The sequence below is a fragment of the Alligator sinensis genome, unplaced genomic scaffold, assembly GCF_000455745.1.
Source record: "Alligator sinensis unplaced genomic scaffold, ASM45574v1 scaffold1177_1, whole genome shotgun sequence".
Lineage (NCBI taxonomy): Eukaryota > Metazoa > Chordata > Crocodylia > Alligatoridae > Alligator > Alligator sinensis.
In genome coordinates this window covers 931,640-954,846 of record NW_005842120.1, presented here as the reverse complement: position 1 = coordinate 954,846, position 23,207 = coordinate 931,640, and the positions used below count along the sequence as shown (strand labels likewise).

General features: G+C 43.5%; 1 protein-coding gene across 1 annotated transcript in view; it reads right to left on the bottom strand.

The window, feature by feature from the left end:
- Positions 1 to 23,207, bottom strand: part of SYNE1 (spectrin repeat containing nuclear envelope protein 1) — a 522,133-nt gene that overhangs the window by 406,918 nt on the left and 92,008 nt on the right. The window contains 1 exon segment of the mRNA XM_025205597.1: positions 11,489 to 11,550. Coding sequence (XP_025061382.1) covers positions 11,489 to 11,550 — 62 coding nt within the window.

The following is a 23,207-nucleotide window of genomic DNA, read 5'->3' as shown; positions in this document are numbered from 1 at the left end:
GAGAGTCTCTGTGCACAGCAAAAGTTTTCTGCTGCAACAGAAAACCCCGGTGCAAGAGAGTTCCCACCATTCGCATGCAAATTTGTGTCCCACTATTGGCCAGTTCTAAACTATTCCTACGTGGTGGCTAGTGATTGGCTTGCTAGCCGTATAAAATTCTGTGCGACTTCTGCCCAAGTCGGAGAACTTGGAGCACACTGCAGAGTGCCTTTGAAGATTCCTGACTTGTGGCTGAGCTGATCGATAGCCTGATCACCTATCGATTCTTCCCCCCGTCGCCGAGCGCAATCCTTCGACATACCCTTTTCCCTGCTGGCCTGACTCGTGTACGGATTCGCTGGCCTGAGCCTTGCCAGCTGGAGCAACTCATGTAGTTGTTTAAGCGACCGGACCACCTGCGTCGTGACTACTAGCGGCGTAAGTAAAGCTTTTTGCAACCAATACGCTTTGTCTGCTTCTCCATTCACCAGCCCGCCCAAACAACCGAGCAATTTATATATCACCTCAAGTCGGCTCCGGCCGTCTGAGACAAGTTGAAGCCCGGGTCTGGTTTATTCATACTTCTAAAACTCTGAAATGACTGTTTTCTATCACCTTCTGCCAATGATAACACTAGCACTAAAAGATGCAAGTCTTTATTGTTTACATTGACAATGAACATCACCGTTCCCTCTTCCTTGATCATTTAAATGAGCCCTTATCTAAAACTTCAGGATAGATACTAAAATGGAAAATACTTGAGTACCCATGTAATGGGTTAGGGGTTAGCTTTGCAGTCTTTATTTTTTGGGTATGCTCATTTTACAGGGAACAGCTCAATCACAAAGTAAACAGATACATAAACAATAACTCACACCATGGTCTTTTTCCCAGACCCTGAGAACATACCCTGACTCAATTGGTGCTAGCCTGGTAGCTCCCTCCCTCTCTCTGTCCTCTCCAGCTCCCTTCCACTGGGAGCCTTTAACTTCTTCTTTGCCAGTTAATTATTCCCCACAGCTGCCCCAGTCCCTCAGGCAAGCCTGCAATTGGTGCCTTACTATCTGTAGCTGTGCTGGAGCTTCTGAGACATAGGCCTATTATAAATCACTATTTTGAACTGCTACAATAGCTCACAGTTTTTTGGAGGGGTTTGCTACTGATACCCATTTCACATTCAGAACTTAGATATATTCATCCAAAGCAGGAGCAGACAGCATACTCAAAATTAGGGGTGCACTGATAGAGACTTTTGGGGCTGACACCAATAGCCTATGGAAAAAATGCTTTGCTGAGTTAACAATAAAAAGGATTCAGTTATGGTATGAATGCAGGGAGGTGACGAGCTGCTCATTTGAGGTGTATGGTGGGAAGGACAATTTACAGGCTGGTGCATCAAGCTACAGGCCTAAAACCAGAAGGATTTAACACTAATTCTTTTAATGACTATTTTTGTCAGTTCCATCCACTTCATAGCATTATTCACCAAGAACTCTGTGAAAAGTTGATGCCAAGTCATCTGGAGTCAGTTTGATGCATCCCTAGGATAGGATATTGCTTTAGAGCTCGCCTGCTATGACTTTGCCACCACAGATTCCCCATGCCCTGGAATGTGTTTGGGCCAGGAGGGGCCCTTACAGGCCAGATTCAGCCAAGGGCACAGGGAGAGTTTGATACCTGTGATGTAACATTTTAAATGAATGTTAATTGAATGTAAATGAATGTTGCACACATCAACTACTCCATTGCACTGTAGACATCTCTGAGGTGAATAAGTGTGGTAAATACAAGAACACTGGGAGATTGCACAAGGTCAGTGTAAGCAGAATGTACACGACTCTCATCCACTTGGCTACGTTGCGTTCAGAAGGTCAAATAATGGCCTGTATGACCCTTTGTGGTTATTTTGGTCCCCTCTAACTGCTAAAGCATACATAGTTCAAGTAATCAGTAGTCAGGCTTATACTAAGATATGCTAGAGTTCAAGCCTGATATTTTACTGAAACAGAACTTTATAACATATAAGGTATGGACACACAAACAAGATACTACAAAGGAAGCTAGGATATAATCTTGAGTACCATCTACTCTGTGGTAACTACCTGTGTGTATGTTGTTACCCCATAGCATATAGGAGAGGACGTCTCCCTCAGTAAGCCACCTTTCATTTACCACTGGGTAACAGGATGGGCACAGAAATGAAATGGCTGATATCCTATAAGTTTATCTCCTATATTGTGGTAACTTGTTTATGGCCCATACCATTAGCAGTACTGTAGTAAGAAAAAATGAGTCCTTACTGTTTTTCTAACCCCGGAACCTTGATACATAGCACACTAGTGATATTTTATAGACCAGAAGTTGGCAATATATGGCCTATGGGCTGGATATGGCTTGCAGAGCCCCAGGGTTTTGGTTATGCCCACATCCACACCCACACCAAGGCTAAGCAGCAGGGAGGTGCACAGAAACTGAGAAAATACCAGCTGTGCCTTTTCTGCTGCTGCTTCTCTTCCACAGCCATGCCATGGGTGTAGTTTCCAGCTGTGGGGATCTGTATTGAGGTCAGGCAGATGGAAGCTGGCTCCATGCTACTGCCACCTCTCCCTCCCTACCCTTCACCCTCCTCAGCTACAGTGTAGGAGCGACAGCAGCGAGGCTGTAGCTTCTGGGTGCCCACTCCTGATGCAGCTCCCCACCAACTGGAAGCTGGTGAAGAAAGGAGAACAGGACTGGAAAGCAGGAGAACAGGACTGGGGGAAGCAGCAGCAATACAAGTGTAGCTCTCAGCAGAGGCAAAGGCCCCCACCACTAATGCTACAGAACAGAGCTGGGTTGTTCTGGCTTGTGACTTCAAAAGTTGCTGGCTGGTATCATAGACAGTTGTACAATTAAGGGTTTCCTCTATCTGGGCCAATCCTCAAGGACAATAAGAGCCTGCTTTACTGAACCATTTCTTTGCATAGCTTGAGTAGAAATATATATCAACTTTGAGTTGTGGAATAATCATATTCATATGATTATATGGAGATTCATATATTGAGATACACTCCTTGCTTTTGTGTGATACTTGAGCACTAGGGAGCTGGACCTGCAGCTTCCTTCAAAGGATAGAAAACCTTAGTGGATCGGTATAAACACTAGTTGAGTTCCACAACCCACTTGGTAATGTGAGCTAGTGGCTATTTCAGGTTGTATGAGCTCAGCTATGTTGCCAGCACAATTCACAGATTCGGCTGACACTTGTTACTTCAGTGACAAAATGCAGATCCTGACATATGCTTGTATCCAATACACCAGACTGCAGGCTTTCTTTTGTCATCATTACAACCTAGTCCTTACATTCTGGATGCATTTCTTCCTGTACCTTTATATTTTGTCACTTCACCCAGAGCTTCTCTTTATATAGGCACATTCTCATAAACCATCTGTAATACTGCCCAAACTGGCTCTTGAATACTGCAGGAGGAGGAAACTTGACCACAGTAAACCTCTCTATGACTGGGGCCATTAAGTCAACCATCTCCTGCTCAGAAAATTCTTCCTACGCAACCTATTCCTGAGCTCCAATATCTTCTTCCTATCCAACTTCTCACAGCTCAGAAACCACCCCCTCATTTTAAAGGGGACATTCTCCCTCCCCTTTTCCAGTATCTTCAAAGGAGGCTCAGAAAATCTCTCCTCTAGCTCTTAACACTTCCCTAGTGCACTACATTCACAAGTCCCAAAAGAGAAACTCCTACAGATGCTCAAAATCCTTCTCCATCCTATCTGAAGTCACAGGAACTCTCTCAACCCTCTTACTCAGAAAATCCTATTTAATTGCCTACCTTAGGACTCCCTTACACATAACTGGAATAATGGAACAAAGGTGGCAACATGAAATTCTTAAGATCAGAAATCAGCAGCTCTACCAGACTGACTGAGTCAGAAATGACCCATTTGGGGTCAGAGGCTGCTGGATGCTAGGACCCACCAACTACCATTGCTTTTCCTCACTATAGCAACCAGGAACGCTACCATCATTGCTGCATCACTCCACCACAGCACAGGAGATGCCCCTACCACTGAATGCTGTTAAAATCCCATATCCACAGGCCAGAATCAACGGTTCTGCAGGCTGGGTCTGGTGGGCTAGTAGGTTGCCAGTGCTCTATGGCTCAGCACATGCAACCTTTCACTTATGAAGACTGTTGATGGAGCTGGAACGCTTTGAGGCCCACTAGGCAGCTTAATTTAGTGTAGCCACTGGAGTCTTTGGGGGCAGAGGAAGCCTCAGCCCCACAACCAGCTGCAAGGGGCTGCAGTATGGCAGCTGCTCTATATACTAGTAGCCTGGCTGAGATCTGGGACATTATTAGTGTATTTTAGTTTCTGTGACCCCGCTAAGGACTAGTGCCCCGCTGCATTTATAATGTGTTATATACTAAAGGCTGTGATCTCTCTTCAAACAAAACTCTCAAGGATTGGGTGTTCTGCCTTAGTAAAAATGAAGGACATAATTCCCTAGCTTTCCTGAAAAGCTCAGAGAGAAATAGAAGTTAAAAGACAAATAATGAGGAGACAAAGCAGGCTAACTTCAAAGCAGAGACAATGAACCAAAAATAGCGTCTTTGCCTGCCTCCAAGCCTATGGACCCATCTCTGAACCTATGCTGCACATTAGAAACTCAGCAGCTTTTCAGAGGTGGAATTAGTCATGAGTCCAAGAAGCTGAGCTCTCCTTGGGGTGCCATGGATTTCCACATGATCTTGGGACTCCATGCAGCTTAGGCACCCTCTCTAGCTCCTTTCACAAAGTTCACAACACTCCTGCAGATATCCCAGCTTCAGTGTCAAAGGTATTTAAACACATTTTTTTTCTCCTTCCATATCCTTTTCCACTGGAAGATGAGAGAGATCCCTGATTAAAGACTGCAGGTTTTTCATAATTTCTCAAGACTCTCATGCAAAAGTTATGCATATGTATTTAGCTTAATTCTGAACTTGTTAGAACTAATTGTACCCACGAGCCTTCAAAGCTCACATCTGTGAACTGACACACACACATCTTTCTTAATATATCTTTCTCAATGCAGAGACTATACTCTTCTCCCAGTCTTCATAGAGCAAAACCACAATAGGCTAAATACTAGGGTCCTTACACCATTTGCATTCAGTTTGTTTTCAAAAAGTGGGAGAAAAAGCATTTAAGAGACTCATGATTTGATCAGTATTCATTACAAAATATATATTTTTATGTTGCCTGAACAGAATTTGTTACTGGGCATGTTTCCTGTGATGTCTCATAGACAGGAGATGAACATGTCATATGCCATGCACTTATACATTGCTGCTTGAGTGGGTGTCTTAAGAAAAGATGGGCAGAAGGTTGAAGAACAAAATAAAGTATTTTTGGGAGTCCTCCTACTTTGCCCAGATTCACATAAGAGACCTCATTTCCACTGACAGACCAATTTTTCCCAGCCTAACAGTAAACTCATTTTTAAACATTTTCCTTTATTAACTTAGGAAGAAAGCAGCAAATACAAAAAATTAGATAAAAATAAATTATCTCGTTGAAAACGAGATATAATAGCCCTTAAAACTTAGGGCATGGAAAACCCTAAAAATGAACATTAAGATCTAAGTTCTGCTGTAGATATATGCACACAGGACACCCAGTAAAGTCAATCAACCCTTTAAGATAGATACTGTCTCTTGTTTGTTTAAACAGTATCCAACATAATGGACTCTGGTCCCTAACTGGGTCCTCTAGGCATTACTATAAATCCCAAAGCAACAACAAAACTAGCAGTAAGAATGCGCGTTATGGGCAGAGTTCCAAGAGCCACTCTAATTAAAGCACTGCAGCATCTTGTGTATCAGCGTCCCCACATAAAGATGGCAGCAAAGGCACTTGAACTAAAGCTCATTCAACGAGCTTTAATTCAAGTGTCCCACCGCCATTTTGAAGCACAGGGATACTGATACATGAGAGGCGGGAGGCTGCTAGAATGTGGTAATATCACACTCCAGCAGACTCGATTACTTCAGTCCACTCAGATGCGCTGTAATTACAGCATGATGGAGCAGCCTTCACGCTCATGTACAGGCACCCAGAGTTCTTAACTCTTTCATGTTTGTTCAGCAGCTTTTAATTGAAAGTGGAAATCACCAGACACAGGTGATAGGGAGCTACATTACTAGGTATGTACTCAAATCGCAGAACCCAAAGCCAAATTTCATGGCCTTACCATGGCCCAGGGCTCCAATTTTGCAGATAGATTGTGGCCAAACCCTTTTACATAGAGCCCCACTTTTTGTTAAGTTTTTTATCATGGGCAATGCTGAATTTTGCAGCTTCCACAAAACAGTGATTTAGGTAGATCTTTGCTTTTCTTGATAAGTATTTTAACCACTCAGCTGTTGCGGCTAATGAGGAATTAGGTGACATTATCAGCCCAGTTTTAAAGCCTGTACTACAAAAGGCAGTTTGTTGTAGGTCTTAGCAGAGGGCACTTGTACACATGACAGGGGTTTAGTTCTCAGGGTTTTATTCTATACCCCCTAAATTGAAATGGTAGGTTTTTAATTGAAACCCACTGTTACCATCTCAATTTAAGGGCTTTCCTCACTGTTATAGTGAAGGGCCTGACCCTTTATTTTTCCTCCAGCAGAGCCTACCTGTGGCTGGAGGGGGAGCTGCCGGCAAGCCGAGCTGTGCCTGAACTGCAGGGAGCCCCAGTTCGTCCCTCCAAGGTGGCAACACCCTCCCTGGGGCTGCCCAGGTGGGCTCCTAGTGGGCTGGGTGCTGCCCCAGCTCAGAGGCAGCACACGGCCAGATCCAACTCTTCCCCAAGCCCACGAGGACTTCCAACGCTGCATGCAGTGTCCCCACTGCCTTCCCGCCACCTGGGACCACCTGGGAATGGGCTGGCTTGCCCCTGGGACAGTGTGGGAAAGTGGCAGGAGGGTGGCTGGGTGTGCTGGTGGCCAGAAAAAGCGACACGGATGGTGCACGGGGCACTGGAAGCCCAGGCGGGCTTAGGGAAGCTCAGGCTTGGTGGGCTTCCATTGCCCCGTGCACCATCCCTGCTGCCTTCTCCAACTGCCAGTACCTTCCTGCCACCTCCCTGCACTGCCCCAGGGGCAAGCCAGCCCATTCCTGGGTGGTTCCAGGAAGCATGAAGGTGGTACGGACAATGCACGGAGTGCTGGAAGCCCCAGTGGGCTCAGGGAAGAGTTGGATCTGGTTGGGTGCTGTCTCCAAGTTGGGACAGTACCCAACCCGTTAGCAGCCTACCCTGGCAGCCCCAGTGGGTGCTGCTAGCACAGAGGCAAGGACCAGGGTCCCCTGCAGGTCAGGGGTTCCTTAGCCTGCCAACAGCTTGCTCCCTGCCTGTGGGAAAGCCAGGCAGACTCCGTGGAAAAAAAATAAAGGATTGGGGCCCTTGCTACTTCTGCCATCAGCAAGCACATGTGGCTGGCAGGTGCCTGTTGAAGGGAGAAGCGGCAAGGAGCCCAATCTTTTTTTTTGGCAGAGCCTGCCCACCTCTACCACAGCCGAGGAGTGAGCTGTCAGATTAAGGGCTGCAATGTTAGAAGTAACAACATTAAAAACTAAGCTACATGGAGATGTTGCAAACTCATTTGAAACCTCCAAACCTCATGCAAATGTAATGTGTGATGCTATTAAGCCACATAGGTATTATGTGGCTTAATAAAGGAAATTTTTGTCACGTGTACATGGTGATGGTTGTCACATGTACAAGAGCCCAGAGATGACAAAATAAACTTATATAAAGACTGAGCTATTCTTTTATCCTAACACAAGAGGGGTTCCTCCCCTCCTGACATAAACAGGATATTTTACATTAGGATAGGAAATCAAGCATTTTTACTTTAGACCCAAAAATAGATTATAGGGTGCGTTATTCGCTGAATGTAAAAAATGTAAACATTTCGCAGAAAAGCTCACTGTTGTATAGCCATTGACCCATACTTCACAAAAGGAGAATTCTAATTTTAATACAACTCTCTACTGTAAATATTTCTGTTCTAGAGTTGATCTGTGACCTTTTTTTATAAAAAAATGTTTATAATCAAATTATTATATATACTTGTATATCTGCAGTAATATGCGATTTCCCTATGAAAGGAAATTAAACTATTTTGCTCTTCGGCTTTGTATCTTTTCACAACAAATGACATATTAAAATAATTCTGACTTAACAAGGGTTTTCAATATTTATTTTAAGGAGAAGTAGTTGTTATAGGTCCATTATGAGAAAAGTTCCCTGTCTAGAGATCTCAAAATAATTTGTACTCTTGCTGAAACCTAATTAGACTGTACTGTGATTTACACTGTTAGTGATATAAATAGACAAGATAAATATTGATAAGGCTTTGAATAAACACTTCTAAAAATTATACTATGTCACAACAAACAGCCCAGGTTTCGTAGAAGAGGAAGAGTAATAGGGAATGAAGCTGACCTATTGAACAAATCTGTATCATTATAAAACATTTCTTAGTCTATAAATATAATGCATCTTACAATATTTACAATCCAAAATCATCATATCTGGCATCTAAAACAATGCCCTTTAAATGTTTAGCCCCTAAGTTTCAGAAAACAGCTACTAAAATAAAGGGCAACTCATAACAAATGATAAGAGCCTAAAAAAGTAAAGAATAAAACACAGAGAAGGTGAAATACTGGTCCCACTGAAGTCAACAGCGAAACTCCTCTCTGCAGGAAAGACCTCTTGGAGACTCAGCATGCTATTTTCTTTCACAAGACTGTAACATCACTTCTTTCAAGGAACTATTTTCACTGAAGCATTTAGCTAATAATGCACATTTTAAATATACTATACATTTTAAAACTGTTAAAAGGTTGTGAAGTGAAACCTTTGAAAATTAGGAAATACCAGTTTATAGTTTAAAATGTATAATTGCCCTTGCACCCTCAGTTCTAGATGCACCCACTGTGATCCTAAATCTACCACAAGCAACTCTTTCTGAATACTCTTGCCTCTTCATTTGGCAACTACATTCATGTATAAAATGGATATAAATGTCAACTGTGTAAATGTGCACAGGTCATGCAAAAAACATACATTTATTTTTATAAATGTATTTCTCAACCAAACCAGAATAGAGTTTCAGGGGACAAAGCCCTTCTGGGAGAGAAAAAGAAAGCATTACAAGAACCTTTGTAATGAAAAGTGTTAGGCAACCTAAATATAGGAGTTTGCATCTTTTCCCCTACATATGTATGTACCAGGAATGCATTTTATGCTATTAAGGGCCCCGGTAAAGGTGCAATGGGATCTGATGCACAATCCACACAATCGCGCCATGTGCATGGCAGGAGTCACACATTAGATCCCATCATGCCTTCTTGCTGCTGCAGGGGGAGCCTGGTCTCAGAGCTGGAGGATTGTTACAGCTGTGATCCAGCTTTGGGGGTGCATGAAACCCCTGGAGCTGGGAAAATGTGGCAGCCATAACTTAACCCCTAACTCCAGGGGTTTCACATGCCCCTGAGGCTGGGGGATCACAGATGCCATGATCCTCCAGCTCCGGGATCAGGCTACCCCTGAAGTGGCAATAAGGGACAATGGCATCTAAATTGCTGGGTCTTGGAATGGTGCACCTCTGCAGCTGGAAGCGCTTTCAGCTGACAGGGCTCCCAGCCACATGGATGATCCTGCTACATGTGCAGGTTAAAGCTCGATAGCAACCAGCTATAAAGTTAGTACATGTTTTGGAGGTCTAACTTAATAGCTCATTGGAACTTTTAATGGCATTATAGCTACTTTGCACATGTAGCTGTTCTCTGAATAACAGGTTTGTCACTGGCCAAATGTTAATACCTAAAGTCTCAATAGTTTGGCCAAATCTGGATTTTGTCCAACATGTTTTCCTAAAGCAGGGCCTAAACTGATATTTCCCTGCAATTTATGAGGGTTGGGGAAATGAAACTCATTCTCATTCCAAAGCTTGAGCACAAAGAACTGAGAAGTCTTAAAGATAGGCATGCTCTCACAGATGAATTCTGCCAAAGCAAGGCAGTTGATTTCATATGAGGGTATTTATTATTTTAGCTCTTTAATGCAAGAAGGTTTTTGATCTATTACTATGCTTCAATAGGCCATAGCAGACTGATGAATGTATTCATAGTGTTGCTGTGCATAAATATGGACATTTGAGAGTGTATTAATCGGTGCATTCAACAAAGGGTAAAATATTTCCTTATATTTTTAATGGCAGCTAGTCATCATTACTTCAGAAATATGCATTCCAAAGATCACTGCCTTTGTTTAAATACTGTAATTTACCAGTCTAATATATAATCACAGGCAGAGGTGTGTAGAGTAAAAACTTGGATACTGACCACATAAAACTTCACTGTTAATGTTATGAAGTAAATATGCTCACATAAGAAATGCAGCATTTATAATATTGCATGAAAATCACTGCCCTTCATTTCCTAATAAAAGTACATAAAGATTTTGGTTTATAATAATACAAAGTAAAAACAGTTCTGTAACAAAATGTTCCCAAGCAGGTTCACAGAGCATTTGAGGAGTGCTATGCAAGGGTATAGCCTTGCTGATCCAGGAAGCCTCTATTAGGTGAGCATGTCAGGTTTGACCTAGAAACCACTACACATAGCCCAAGCAAAAGTCTCTGTTCTGTAACTAATGCCCAACTGCAATGATAAGGAGAAGACAGTCTTAGATAAAGGAGGCTTGAAAACAAAAACAGAATTAGTGGACTAGGACAAAGAGCTGATTTAAATATTAAGATTCACACCCCTAGGTGGGGAGAAAGTATGCTAATGAAACATACATGTATGGAAATGAGATACATAGCTAAAACACAGGTATAGAGACATGCTCAGTAAAGAACTCCTTGCATCACTCCCTTATAACCAATTAGCAAACAAGAATGCTTATGAAGGTCCAATACTCCTGTATAAAAGATGCTCAGAATTAAGAATCTGTGTGCTTGTTACGTGAAATTATTCCGCTTGCACCTTGTATTGCTAGCAATAAATCTTTATACTTTCACCCCTGGTATCTTTATTGGCTTTTGCATACCGGGCACGATCCCAGACTTGAGCTGGGGCTCAACAAGCACACTATTTACCAGCTGGCTCAAATTTTATTCCATTATATTTTTAATAGTATGCTAATACCTGATGCCTGGAACAAAGCTTTATTGGTTCAAGGCAGTGACACATCACTTCCTACTGACTACAGCAGCAGATACTCTGCTCCCTATTTTTCCTCAGGCAGACGATTTTGGCTAGTAGACTTGAGAAGTTTTAAACCCACTCACTGTGCCACAGCTGCCAAACCACTATCATAATGAAACAGATTACACCATATTAGCATGCAGATCATATCCACTCTGGTAATCAGAACTGTAAATGCTGCCTTACACTCTTCAAGTCCAAAATATCTGCCAGGGAGCAAGATTTGACTTAAAAATAAGTTTTAAAAGGTATTTATTACCTTGGCCAAATGAGTGTTGATCCATTTAGTGAAAGTCCTCTTTTGCACTGCTTCTTGCTCATCTGGAAAAGAAGCAGAACCAGAGTGATTAGACATTGCCATCTACCACCAGGGAGGTACATTCAGCTCTGGAAATACCACTATTTTTCTTCAGTAAAGCAATTAATTTTGCTTACAATGCCCTTGTAAAAACTTGACACTTTACTATTATTTATTAGATTTATGTGCTGTCCTATCCAAAGAAGGCTCAGGGAAGCTTATAATGAAATCCACAAGGTATGAAACAAAAGCAGACTCCCCAGACAGTGCATTTATCAAGCAGACAGTTTTTCATTAGAGTATCAGTAGGTGTTTGCTACCTGCATCTGAAAACCAGGAGGGGAAAATATGGAATAAACTAGAAGCATCTAACGCAGTCCTATGGTCTGCCATAACCGTGGCTCAAGAACAATGTTTAATGTATCTTTGTGTTTTGAGAGAGGGTATAAGTATTCTGCCTACAGTTTTCAATCCGAGTGCCTAAGTTTAGACTCCTAAAATGTGGCCCCATTTCCGAAGGTAGAGTCCACACACCTTCACTTGCATTCAAAGAGAGTCCTAGATGTTCCACCAAGCTGAAAAATCAGGGCAGGTTAGTTATTTAGGTAACTATCTGTAGATCTGGTAACTTACAGCTTGATGATTTTTATTTTCAGATAAAATTAATCACTTGATTTGGGACACTGCCTGTATCTGTCCAGCTGAAAAGCTCTCTGGGCAGCAACTAGCAGTTATATGGCACATAGCTAGGTTTGCCAATTCCTATGCCACTCCTTATACCACTCCCTCTCATACCTCTGTCACAAAGGACATACTGGAGTTACAATGAGCTCTGCTAATTCTCAACTGGTCCCCTGGGGGCTGCAGCCAGTAACGTGGGCAAGAGTAACTTCTGAACTAAAAGTTGTAATGTATGTTTCACTAGAGCTGGAGTTGCAAAGATCCATGATTTGGTCCCCAAAAACTTGCGCCTTCTATTACAGTGAGTAGATTTTTTTGCATGAATAAAATGTACATCCTTGGGATCAAATCCAGAATATTGCTTTTTAAAAGTAAACATCCCTTTAATTGAGGTGATGATGTGTTTATTACCATAAGGTAGTCTTGAATGATGCCTTTGTTTGCACTACAGAAAAACCTCATGTTAGCTGAACTTTTTTTTCCAGGTCTGCACTTTTGCTCAATGGATTATCTGCAAACCTAGAACCATTGGGTTTCTCCTCCTGTCATGCTGAACAAGTGATCTGAACTTTTATGTATCTATAGGAAAGGCGGTGCTTTGAGATTTCAGGGTTAAAAGTCCCAACTATTAATACTGTGGCAAAAATGTCTCATGATCCCTTATTATCACTACACAAAGGGCCTCACAGCTGAGAACTGTAATCTCACTACACAAAGGGCCTCACAGTTGAGAACTGTAAGTTGTTTCTTTTTCTCTTCTCTCTTCCTGCATTAGATAAGCAGTAGCATAGTAAGGAACAGTCCAAACAAATGTTACACAAAGATTAGTTACTGCTTGCTTTGCACATACATTTTGCAACCCTTGTTACTTGCCCATTTTAGGATTACGCATGTACTAAACTTTGCAGAAAACTGTAGCCAATTACAGATTGCCGCAATGGAATCTTGTTCATGAGAGCTATAAAAATGTAACTTTGGGCGTGGCTAGGGGTCGACTTCGCTTTGAGCACTTAGCTCCGTTGTCGAAATTGTTTGCAAACAATAAACTCGAGTTGGACCCAGCCTGAGTGTGTGACTCTCTCCTTGAGGTAAATTGGACAAAGCCTCCGGGGGCACGAAACTAGCAATTTGTGCAACAATACTGTATTAATAAAATGGCACACTGCTTCCCCCACACACCCCCACTGAAAAAGGTCATCCCACAATTGCTCTACATGAACACTGAAAAATACAGCCAAACTATTCTGTAATCTACACTCAAGAAGTCACTCAGATACCGTCTAGTATGTACACACAGAATTTATCATGTAAAAAGTTTTAAATCAGCAGTCAGTAATGTTTTGGAGCCATGGACTGGAAATCCTGGTTTCAGCTGATGGAGGGATGGTGTTCAGGCCTGTCACTGCTTCTTCCCACCCCCAAGCTGTGGCCCCAGTGCAGATGTGGGAAAAGTCCCCTACTGCCAGCATAGCACAAAAACCCCACAAGCTCCCTGTGCCAGACCCAGTGGTTCCACAGGCCCAGGGTTGCCAACCCCTTTTTATAGGGGCCTGATGGTATCTCTAGCTAATAAGCTTTAATTAACTTGTCCAAAATTCGTTAAAGCAGAATGCATACAGGATTATTTAAAATGGTTGGCACATACACAAGGAAAGAAAAAAAGAAAAAAATTAAACTGAGAAACCGAATGCATATCAATGAGAAGTGTTTGCCAGGAGTAATACTGATAGTAATGAACATTTTAAATTAAACTATGTGTAAACTCATCTGCACGTGGAACTATGAACTGGATTTAAGAAGTAATTTTAAACTTACAAGTTACATTTTCATTCTTAAATTTTGTTAATTCTTTATGTGATTAGTTGGCTTGTCCCATATTGATGTTTTAAAGTTCATTTCATTTTTAGAGTCTATCATTTCCACTGGTAATTTCCATTTGAAGTATACTTAAGCTGGTAAAATCTTCCAAAACTTAGTTATTCTTTTTTAAAATGCAATAACTGTCTCTGCCCTGACCCCAATGCCTTGGTTATGAAATTACCAATATTATTCTAAGATGTGCAGATACAGAAATAAACACGAATTTTGAAGTTCTACAACACCTTTAACATAAAACAATTAAATTTTCCACTGATCATAGCAAACTGAAAAGCAATCCTTGATGAAAACATAAAAAGAGTTATTTGTGCAAAACAGCAATATTCTTATGTTTCATGCATGATGGGGAAAAAGGCCAATTCTTCCCCAATAAGCATTTCTGCATTTGAGTAGCCCTATTAATTTCAGTGGAATTACTTGCAAACTAAAGCGCATAGGTACTGGGACTTCAATAGAGAGAGAGCGCAAAACATCTCTGATTGTCACTTCATTCAGAGCAGTACTGATTTGAAGTAATGCCACTGAATTTAACATGGTTGTACTAAGGTAAAATTCACAGCCAAGACCAACTTTCAGATCAAAGAAATAAATTAAGAAGACAAAATAATGTATTCAGGCCTGATTTTCTCCCTCCTCTCCCTTGCTACTCTCAGGCAAAACTCTGGCTAACGTTATTGACTGGCCGTCTGTCAACAAATTGCTCTGAACTGCCACCTCGTAGTTCATCTACCGTACTTGTAATCAGTTTCAAACAGTTTAGAAGATAAGAGAAATATTCTTTACTATGACTAATCCCAAGGCAAAATCTACTGGATCATACATCACATCTATAGTGTCTAGCTATTTTTAGCATAGTTTACTTCTCGGTACTTTTTTTTTTGGCTTAAAATGGATAAACTTAATGAAGCCATTTAGAATAGTCCAAAAAACAAAGTATAATATTAAAGTGATTGATTTTTACAAATGCCCTGGGAATTTGACATGTAGTCCCTTTCATTTTAATTGGAAAGACAGTGGTTCTTTCCATTTGTTAAGCTGATCTGAATTTTCATACTTTATCACAAGACATATAAACTCTACCCTGCCTACACATGCAGTGCTCGCCCCACTCACAAGAGATGTCAGTGCTTCCAACTGCAGCACTTACCCCTCAAGTACTGAAAGAATCCAGGCACCAAATTTAATGATGTAGCATTTTTGCCACCAACATCTTTGTAACAAGCCATTGCTATTGCTGCTGCTGCTGCTGTTTTTCTTGCTGTCTTATAAAGTGAGCCTCTTATTCAGACTTTAGCCAAAAGGTAATTTCTCAAGAAAGATTAGATGGTTTCCTTTACTGGAAATAGATGCTTCTTGCATAAATCCTTTCACCTTTTGCTAGCTGAAGTGGGCTCCCGTGAATGCAGGTTTTAATAACATCTTCAGATCTTTTTTCATATCGCCAGACAAAGCCAGCTATGTTCCAAGTAACAGCCCTGCGGATCTCACTGCCATCATTCTTTCTTACTGTTTTCCTAAGGAACAATTTTATTTCCAAAATACCAGCCAATCAGCTAAGGGAAATCTCTGATGTCAAGAACCTGAATAATTTATCCAGGGATTGGGATGACCTAAGTATAATACTGGGAACCTAAAGCAGTAGGCTGTGTGGCTGCAAAAAGCAATTCAATCTTCTCACCCAACCTGTTATAGTAATATGTTGTACAGTAAACATAAAAAGCAAAATGCAACATTCTGGCTACTGCCTGTCATACAAATATAATGTGGCTTTTGAAAATCAGTCACATGGGTTTGTCATATCACACTGTATGTTTACACATAGCTGTCTGTCAGTTTTGCATCTGAAACACTGACCTGAAAGAAATAACAAGCAGTGAATCTGAAGAGACGTGTAGGCCAGTTAGCTTTTAATAATGTATTAGTGGTATTGTATAGTGAATATGAAACATAACTAATAATGCACAGACTTTTACAGTGCATTTGAGGAAGTATTCTGTACACAGAAAAATGTGAAAATATGCAATCATTTCCTACTTCATAAATCAAACGCCTGGAGTATTTGAGTTTCAAATGGACTTTATTTTGCTCCAGTGAATTGAGCATAGTGTTAAAACAGCAAAGTCTAGAATACATATAAAAGTGATTAATGTGTTGTTTACTCTGGGAATAAAATGGCAAATAATTTTAAAAAGAGAAGAAAGTATCCACTTTCCGTATACAATTAAATGTAAAGTATACATAAAGTAACTTACAAATAGGATTTTTTAACATTTACTCTATTAAATTAAATTAGGTCAAAATTTACCCATATTTCTGCTTGTGTTAACATCATCGGTTTCTATGGAATTACACTCCTATAACCAGAGAACAAATCTGGATCTGTTTGGGTTTTCTGGCTGGTGTTTTGTTTTGGGGTTTTTTTGTGTCCTTTATTCAAGAAAAAAATGAATATGGTTTAGGGTAGTGTACGAGTGATGTTGTAGCCATGATGGTCCAGAAATTATGCAAGAGGCAGGGATTTCTTAGGGTGATATTTTTAATTACACCAACTATGTTGCTAGGATAAAGTTAGAGAAGCTTTCAAATGCAAGACCTTTTGAAGCTCTTTTGTTCATTAGGGCTGTGGGAAATTTTGCCGGTTGTTTCGTTTCAATGCAGTTTTGACTCGTTTCGAGCTCAAAAAAGCAAAATTGAAATGAAATTAAGGGCTTTGAACCAGCCTTGAAACGAAACAAGGGCAGTCAAAACATTTCAAAAGTTTTGAAACATTTCAAGTTTTGAAGCTGAAGCTGGGCTTGCCTGCAGGGAAACAGAAAGTAAGGAGAGGGAGGGGAACAGGGGGGAAGGACTGCTCTAATATTAACTGTGTAGCTGACCAGTGAATGTGATCCTCCCCTGAGGTCCCTTCCAATCCCAGTACTCTGGGGGAGGGATGGAAAAACAGCATAAAAAACAGCATTGTTTGAACTGGGCTGCTTTCTGTTGTTACTGAGCTGTCCTCCAGAAACTCAGCAGCATTAGACAACAAAGGCTACCATTCATTTCCTACTTGCTAGCCTAGCAAGTGTAATTCAGCAATACCTTTTGCTTTCTTTCTGTGCCCTTTTATTATTATATTAATTGATTGATTCCTTTCAATTTATTCCTCCCCCAAAATCCTCTTTTTGTTTAGTCTATTTTGATTCTTTTCAAATCTGCTCTCTCTCACAGTATGCATTCCATTCATTGTGCAGGAAAGCACAGCATAATTATATTGCATATTATAATAAAGAATTTATATAGGAAAACACATACATACATTTATATATTTTTATTTTATTACATACATACATACATACAAACATACATACATTACACAAATACACATACACACAATTATCTTAATATCTACATATATTTTGCACAAATCAGTACATTACAGAAGAAAAGGCAGGTTTTCAAGCACACCAAGGCAAAGACAAGACAATATGAAACACACCATGAAGCGTGCTGGAAAGGCAGCTGGCAAGCCTTCAGGGAGGGGCGGAAGAGGTGGTAGAGTGAGAGATGTAAGTTCTTCCCTGTCCCCCCCCAAAAAAAAACTGAGAGACAGCCTCTTTGCAACAACAAGCAGGCATGAGGCTTCCGCTAGTTGTATAGGCAGCAAGGAGAGGGGAACAGTGCCAGTGCCACTGCCTGGACAGTGTCCTCCATCCCCATTTCACTTCCCATGCTGCCCCTTCCAATGCCAGAGGAAGAGATGGATCTGGATCTGAGTGTCCTAGCAAAGAAAATTCTGGGGAAGGAGGGGGAATCATCTAAGTTTGTGCTCCATACCCAAGTTTCCTCTAGAGCCAGGTCTCCTTCCCCAGAAGGCACTTCAGAGGAGGCTGAGGTAGAGGGTGTGGAGGCAAGCGGCTCAGCTGAGTCTGCTCCTCCTGTTGCTGTGCATTTGCCTGCTGAGGATGGGGAAATTGCAGCATCCACACGTGAACCCATACCCTAGCGAGTGGATAATGTGGTCTGGGATCATTTTGAGCTGGCAGATGATCCTACATACGCTGTCTGCTTGCACTGCCAAGCCAAAACCAGCTGGGGCAAGGCAACAAAATACATGAGCACCATAGGGATCCTGATGCATCTCTGCAGGCACCACCCCCTTGCTCCTCCTCAGCACCAGTGGGAGCATGCCCAAAGAGAAGTCCTACTCTCACTCCAAAGCCCCTGTCCCCCCAAAGCAGAGGCAGGCCACCTGGAACAGTGGGGGAAAGGGGAACAGAAAGGTGGGCATGCAGTAGTGCCCTCCCTCTATGAGGCACGCAGGGAGTACATGAGGGAGGAGCTGTACAAGGCAGGTCTGCAGGTGGCCTTACATTTCACCTCGGACATCTGGAGTAGGCAGGGTGAAGATCATGCCTACCTCTCCCTCACAGGGCATTGGTGCGACCAGTCTGGCCATCAGTGGGCTCTCCTTCAAGCCTAGGTGATGGATGAGTCCCACACATCAACCAAGATCATGGGGGCCATGAACCACTTGGTGTGGGGGTGGCTTACTGGGCAGGGCGAGCTCACCAGCAGGTTCTTGGTCACCAATAATGGGGCCAATATGGTCAAGGTAGTCCATGATGCCAACTTTGTTGGTATCCACTGTGTGGCACACAAGTTCCACCTCATGTCAGGGATACATTGGAGGGGGACAGGGCTCCTGTTGATGGCGCCAATATCACCAGCAAGCTCATTTCCAAATGCAGGAAGGTGGCAGACTACTTCCACCGGAGCATCAAGGGGGGCAACATGCTCTGGGACAAACAGGCAGAGCTGAACACCCCTCAGCACAAAATCATGCAGGATGTGAAGACTCGGTGGAACTCCACATACCACATGCTTGAGAGGCTGGTGGAGCAACAGAAGACCATCTATGAGATGGCCTGTCTCAGGGAGATTGGGATCACTGGCCCCCTTAACAGAGCTGAGTGAGATACCATCTGTGTATCGGTGGTGGGCCAGTAGGGGGTGCTCCTACACTGAGCCACCCGCCTCACTGCGCCTGATCACCTTCCAGGCTCTGAAGGCCGCCCTGGGGACAAATCACGTCTGGCCAGCCCTCTTCCACCTGCAAGCCTGGGGATAACGCCGCCACCACCCAGGGTCTGGACTGATCTTGGCCCTGTGCCCCCTGGGAAACACAGGACTAGTAGTCCTTGAGGGGTACCCAACCCACTGCAAGAACTTGGGTTGCTTCCCTCAGTCTGAAACCCAAATAGTGGTCTCCCTTAGTCCGCCAAACCAAGAGGACCCCAAGGCATAATCCAGACCCTCTCCCAATAAGTCTCCCACGCTAGGTACAGAGGAGGACTTTATTGGTTACAAGGTGTAGGTTTGGATTAGGGTACAGGCTAGAGCAATATCAGAGAAATACCTTAGAGCAAACAATGGCATGGTAGCCTTTGATCACACATCTGAGTTATTGCAAGCTATATATCTAGTTAGGTCTCAAGTAGTTTACTCACAAGTATCATCCAGAGGCAGATGGAGATTCCCTCTGTAGGCAAACACTTCATTGAACATGACTTTCAAGAGAGAGAGCAAGTTTCAGATGGTCCAGCTTCTCTGAGAGTTTTCATTATGGCTGCTGCCCTGCCTCCTGGGCAGTCTTTAACTTATATAGAATGAAGGCAAGTAGCTATTGGCTGCCAGCCAACCAATTTGAAATGCATCACTGGTTGCCAGGTAGAATGGCAGGGTCTTAGCCCCCTCCCAGTCATGATAACATTGCTTAAAAAAATAGGGAGTTTAAGCCCCCACCCAGGTGTGTGAGACCAGTCACATAGGCAGAGTGAGCAGGTTTCTACCTCCCTCAGGAATGTATCAGAATGTAAGGTTACAACTCGGGGTTACCTGAAACCAATGGGGCCAGGGGTGTCTTCCCTCTGCAGTGACCATAGTAAACAAATTGTCAGATTGGTCATCCACTTGATAGCAGAGTTTGGGGAGGAACAGAGATGGCATTCTGCCACACCATCTCCCAGATCTTGGTGGTTCTCAAGTCCTTCCTCGAGGTCACCGAGACCCTCAGCGCTGGCAATGCCCTCCTTAGCCAGGTGATCCCTGTAGTACGGGAACTTCAGAGTCAAATGGAGAGTTTGCAGGGGATCAGTGTTCCTGGCTGGGGCAAGCTGCTGTCACCAGACATCCAGGCACTGGTGAGGTAGCTGAAAGAGGGCATCAGGAAATAGTTTGATCCCTTGTGGGCCAGTACGGCCACCATGTGCTGGCCGCCATGTGTGACCCAAAGGTGAAGGGCAGAATATGCAGCAGCCAAAGCCTGAATCAGTGGACGGAGGTGCTGGTAAAGAGAGGGGAGTCAGGGAGGCAGAATGGTGGAGGTGGAGGGACGTGGAAGAGGGGGATCCACTGTCCTATGCTAGAATCCCATCCCCTAGCCAGTCTCCTCCTCCACCACAGGCGCTGCCAATGTGGGCCAAGGGCATGGCTTCCATGGTGGGGTCCTGAAGCACCAGACCCCACCATCTGGTAGTGCTCAGGCCTTGATGGCTGACTATCTCGCTGAGGACGTAGAGCCGTTGCTGCGTGACCCCTTGGCCTACTGGGAAAGCCACAGCCAGATGTGGCCGGATCTGATCACCATTGCCCAGGAACACCTGTTCTGTCCACCAACCACTGTTCCAAGTGAGAGGGTGTTCAGCGTTGCTGGGCATGTAGTGACACCCCACCGCACCTCCTTGGATCCTGGTTTGGTGGAACAGCTGGTGTTCCTGAAGGTGAACCTCACACTGCTGGGGTTGATGAAGTGCAGTTCATAGGTTAGTCTGTGAAAACTGGTTTGTAAATTCCCTTTGACGATCAGGCCTGAGAGATTGGAGACAGGTGGTGTTCTGTTATTGTCTTTGATAGATTTCTGGTGTGCATTCATTCTGGTACGCACCTGTTGCTTGGTATCTCCATGTATTTTCCATCAGGGCACTTGGTGATATTGGAGATATTGTTGGCAGGTTTTGTGTGTCTTGTCATGGCATGGCCTGGATCCATTTGGTGTGTTTTGGGCTGTAGGAAGTTGGCTTCTGGTCATGAGGTTAGTGGGGTTCAGTGCTTGTTTGAATTTACAAACCACTTTTCACAGACAAAGCTATGAACTGCACTTCATCAGCCTCCTAGGTAGTAGGTACAGAAACTCATGGACTCAATATAGACAGTGGAATTCTGACACACTACAACCTGCCAGACAACCCCACCCCAGCCTGTCCCTCACCCCCTGACACCTCCATTTCCATTTTCACTGACTGGCTTTCTTGCCTGCATTGCATGCCAGACTCTGGCTTCATTACTATTCCTTCCATCCAGAAACTTCACACATACCAACTGCACATGCTTCCTCAGCCTGATGAAGGGTTTTTCAACCTGAAATCTTGCTAAAATATATTTCTGTAACTATTCAGTTGGTCTGATAAAAGATACCAGATTAGATTGACCCAAAGAACCTTGTCTGCCAGTGCCATGTCCTTAGATCAACACCCCTAGCACCTGTCCCCAGTCAACTAACTGAAAAGATGCAGAGCCCTGGGCACATCTAAGCCCCAGGGCTGGGGCTGGCAGGGAGAGTTCTCTGGCAGCTGCCAGACAAGAAGCTTCTGCAGGAAAGGAAAAAAAGGCTCTAGTCTGTGACAGTTTGGCTCCCTGAGATGCTGCTGGTGCTACTGTGCTGCTGACTAAGTTATTGCCTGTTGTTATTTAAAGTGGTGGACCAGGCTGAGGCTGTACAGGAAAAGGAGGCCTCATTTGGGCACACTACTGTGTCATGTACAGGCTCCAGCGCCAGTGAGGGCACACCTTAACACACACACAAAGTCACACATGTCACGAGTTTTGCCTGTAAGCAGCTTGCGGTGCAGTTTCCCAGAAATCCCTGCACCTATCTCCTTGAAAGCTGACAGGCTTCATGGCCTCAGCAGGGGATAGCATGCCTGCAGTTTTCACCCTGCTGCACCTTAACACACACACACACACGTGACACAAGTTTTGCTTTCAAGATTTTTAGGTGCAATTTCCCCCAAAAAACTGCACCTATCTCCTTGAAACATGGCAGGCTTCATGCCCTCAGAAAGGGCTACCATCCCTGCTGTTTTCATCCAATTCTCCCAAAAAATGACAAAGTTATAGGCAGTTTTGTGCTTCCCCATTATAGCCTATGGCGAAACAGCTTTGACAAAATGAAACTGAACAGTGCTTCAGAACTAAATGAAACTCGAAACGAAACACTATCCCGTCAAAATGAAAATCAAAACAAAACAGTGCTGTTTTGCACGGCCTTACTGTTCATCCTGTAATGTGACACTGGACTTGTGCAGAAAGAACAGCATTGATTGGCAGTTGAAGTCTGCATCCCACAAAAGTGGAAGGCTGCTGCTGCTGCCCAGGGTGAAAGTAAGCCCACAAAGCAAGTGACTAAGTCCTCCATGTTCAAAAGGACGATGGAGAACAGCAAGGCAAGGAGAGAGGTAGCATTTGCACTCATCAAAACCTTTACAGCTGCCAACATTCCCCTGGAGAAAGTTGAGAACCAGGCTATAAGAACCTACCTAGCACAGAATGTCCCCAGGTGGTGGGGGAAGCATCCCTTCTGTAAGCAACCTGGCAGGAATGATCTGCCAGTCTTAATGGCTTCCCATGTTGAGGCTACAAAAATTTGCCTTTGAACCAATTTTGTGCTTGCAGTTTGGGTGGAGTGTGTGTGTAGAGGGTGGGGCTGGCAGACTGTATGTGTTTGGCAGGGCAGGGTGGGGGCAGCTGTTGGTATGCACTGCTGAAAAGCCCATGCCACCCCTTGCACCCCCAACACCTCATTGGAGGAGGCAGGAGTAGCAGTAGCAGCTGTCTGCCCCGTGTTGTTTCTGACATGCAGGGAGGGAATTCCCTTTTCAAGAATGCCGCTCTGCTCTGCCAGGCTTCCAGCGAATCGACAGCGAGTTCAGTGCTGAGCTCAGCATCAGCTAATCAGCAGTAATGACAATGAGCTCAACCTGTCAGAAAAAATGTTAGGCAAATGACCGCTACTACTGTTCCTGCCTCTTCTAGTGAGGCCGGGAAGCTGGGAGCGGTGGGGTGTGGGCTTTTCAGCAGCAAT